General features: G+C 55.6%; 1 protein-coding gene across 1 annotated transcript; it reads left to right on the top strand.

Annotated features, from left to right (window-relative positions):
• Nucleotides 1–57: 57 nt before the first annotated feature.
• LOC113405388 (voltage-dependent L-type calcium channel subunit alpha-1S-like) lies at nucleotides 58–1,643 on the top strand. Its single transcript, XM_026646571.1, has 4 exons — nucleotides 58–419; nucleotides 638–758; nucleotides 1,203–1,317; nucleotides 1,469–1,643. Exons 1-4 carry the CDS (start codon nucleotides 324–326, stop codon nucleotides 1,626–1,628), a joined length of 492 nt encoding a protein of 163 aa, XP_026502356.1. The 5' UTR covers nucleotides 58–323; the 3' UTR covers nucleotides 1,629–1,643.
• The last annotated feature ends 680 nt before the right edge of the window (nucleotides 1,644–2,323 follow it).

The raw sequence follows: 2,323 nt of genomic DNA, 5'->3' as shown, positions 1-2,323 counted from the left end.
AGAAGAGCTAGGCATTATTCTTATCATCTCCTGTCTAACACCTGGTCACAGGACCACACGGGAGACATTTGGCCAAGCGGAGATGAGATGATGGAGTGTCCCCCTCGAACTGAGCAGGGCATTCCCCTCATCACCCTGCCCCCCATTTCTGCTTGTGCGCCCCAGCGGCGCCCCTCGACGTAAGCAGCCTGTGTGCCTCTCCTCACGCTAGGTACTGGACCTCTCTGAGCAACCTGGTGGCATCCCTGCTAAACTCGGTCCGCTCCATCGCCTCCCTGCTCCTCCTCCTCTTCCTCTTCATCATCATCTTCTCCCTGCTGGGGATGCAGCTCTTCGGCGGGAAGTTCGACTTTGAAGACATGGAGGTGCAGCGCAGCACCTTCGATAACTTCCCCCAGGCGCTCATCAGTGTCTTCCAGGTACGGGGCATGGGGTGCAGCGGGCATCAATCCCTCTGGTCTAATGCATAGAGGAGGGGCTGAAACCAGGATACCTGGGTTCTTTTTTGGGCTCTGGGGGACAGTGTGACTTAGTGGTTAGAGCAGGGAACAAGAAGTCAGGACTCCTGGGTTCTGTTCTTTCTGGTCCAGTGGAATGGTTCTACCTGACCTGTTCTTTCACTCACCCCGTCTCCCAGATCCTGACCGGAGAAGACTGGAATTCAATCATGTACAATGGGATCATGGCTTATAAAGGGCCCTCCTTCCCCGGCGTGCTGGTATGCATTTACTTCATCATCCTCTTTGTCTGCGGGAACTGTATCCTCTTTCTAGTCAGTTGGGGAGTAACAGCTGGGCGTTTTCTTGTCTTATCCAGCACAGTCACATCTAGGTTCAAGTACACATCAGGGAAGGGCTTTGGGGCTGGGTATGGTATGTTCAGACATCATAGTACCAGGAGTGAGGGAAATGGTGAAACAGGAGTGGGGGTTAAAAGGGATGAAAAAATCAGTTGGGTAGCTCTCTTGGTCTCATGGCTTTGGATCCCACTGCTAACACCAACAGAGATTCACTGGTGACAGCCAAGCGGCAGCTGTCATGGGTACACAGAGGGCTCGTTGCTGAACCTGGGGTTCTCCCCAGCTGCCTGCATACATTGCTTAGTGTCACCACACAGGCTCTCGCTAAGCCTGGGCCATGGAAGGGACTCATTCCTTACATATGAGCATGCTCCCTAAGCTCCTTAGCCCCACCCCCTCTCAGATATCCTGCTCAATGTCTTCCTGGCCATCGCTGTGGACAATCTGGCCGAGGCCGAGAGCCTGACATTGGCCCAGAAAGCCAAAGCCGAGGAGAAGAAGCGGAGGAAAATGTCCAGGTCGGTGCTGCTCTCTGCTGCTTAAAAGCAGGAACCCCCAAGGGCCCAGGGCTTGCAAATCAATGTGGTCTTGGGCATCATCTCAGCAGCATTCATTGCGTCTCTGCCATGGCCTCACTCCTCACCTCTCCTTTTCGGTTCCCCCGTCCAGAAGTTACCCAGAGAAATCTGAGGAGGAAAAGCTCCTGCTGGCCAAGAAGCTGGAGCAGAAAGCCAAGGCTGAAGGAATCCCCACCACAGCCAAGGTCAGTGCCGCGACCCCTCTGAGCTCGTCTGAACAAATGTCTAGGGGAACTTTCCCTGGCAGTTGAGGAGTACGGTACCGAGCAGTAATGTCTTCCCATTATTTGTCCTGTTGTGCATGAAAGGTGGATGGCCATGGGGGGAGGGAGGGAGATTTCCCCAGGGCCCACCGAATGACTGGGGACAAAATCCTGAGCTTCAGCAGACGCATCTCCGGAGACTTGTAGCAAGACGTCCATTCTGTATGCCCTGTAGGCCCGGATCATTCCTCTGACGAGCGAGTCTGCTTTCCCTGCCCCCTCCCAAAACGCGTGGCGGGGGGACGGGGAGTGGGACTCAGTGGGTACAGGCCCAGGATCAAAGGTCCTGTATCAAAGGACTGTCTCGGTAGAGTTTCCACTCAAGATTTTTCTACACACACGTGTTCACAGACACACACATATGTAGGGCCCATCAGAGGGCCTTGTCCAACTGGCCAGTGATCCTGGCTCCCCTGCCTCGTGTTGTTTATTATTAATTATTTCTATTATGGTAGCGCCTAGGAGCAGTGGCAGATTAGCCACTGGGCCCGGGGCCCCAGCCAACTGGGGGGCCCCCGGAAAAAATCTGCCGGCGGCAGCGAAAGCCTGGAGCTGCAGCCGCCAGGCGGGTGAGGCTGGAAAGCCCCCACGCACTGACCCTGTTCCGTGGCAGAAGTGTTGGGCAGGGGAAGCCCCCTCCACAGCAGCCAGACCCTGGTCCCACAGAGAAGCACGGGGGTGGC

This window comes from Terrapene carolina, unplaced genomic scaffold (genome assembly GCF_002925995.2).
Source record: "Terrapene carolina triunguis isolate 2854851 unplaced genomic scaffold, T_m_triunguis-2.0 Scaffold35283, whole genome shotgun sequence".
Taxonomy (NCBI): domain Eukaryota; kingdom Metazoa; phylum Chordata; order Testudines; family Emydidae; genus Terrapene; species Terrapene triunguis.
Note: the sequence above shows the minus strand (reverse complement) of the source record. Positions and strands in the feature narration are given on the sequence as shown.

Excerpts from the sequence above, each read along its gene's own strand:
- LOC113405388 (XM_026646571.1), top strand. The coding sequence starts at position 324 with ATGCAGCTCTTCGGCGGGAAGTTCGACTTTGAAGACATGGAGGTGCAG. Across the intron at positions 759-1,202 it reads CCTCTTTGTCTGCGGGAACT|ATATCCTGCTCAATGTCTTC; the intron begins GTATCCTCTTTC and ends ACCCCCTCTCAG. Across the intron at positions 1,318-1,468 it reads AAGCGGAGGAAAATGTCCAG|AAGTTACCCAGAGAAATCTG; the intron begins GTCGGTGCTGCT and ends TCCCCCGTCCAG.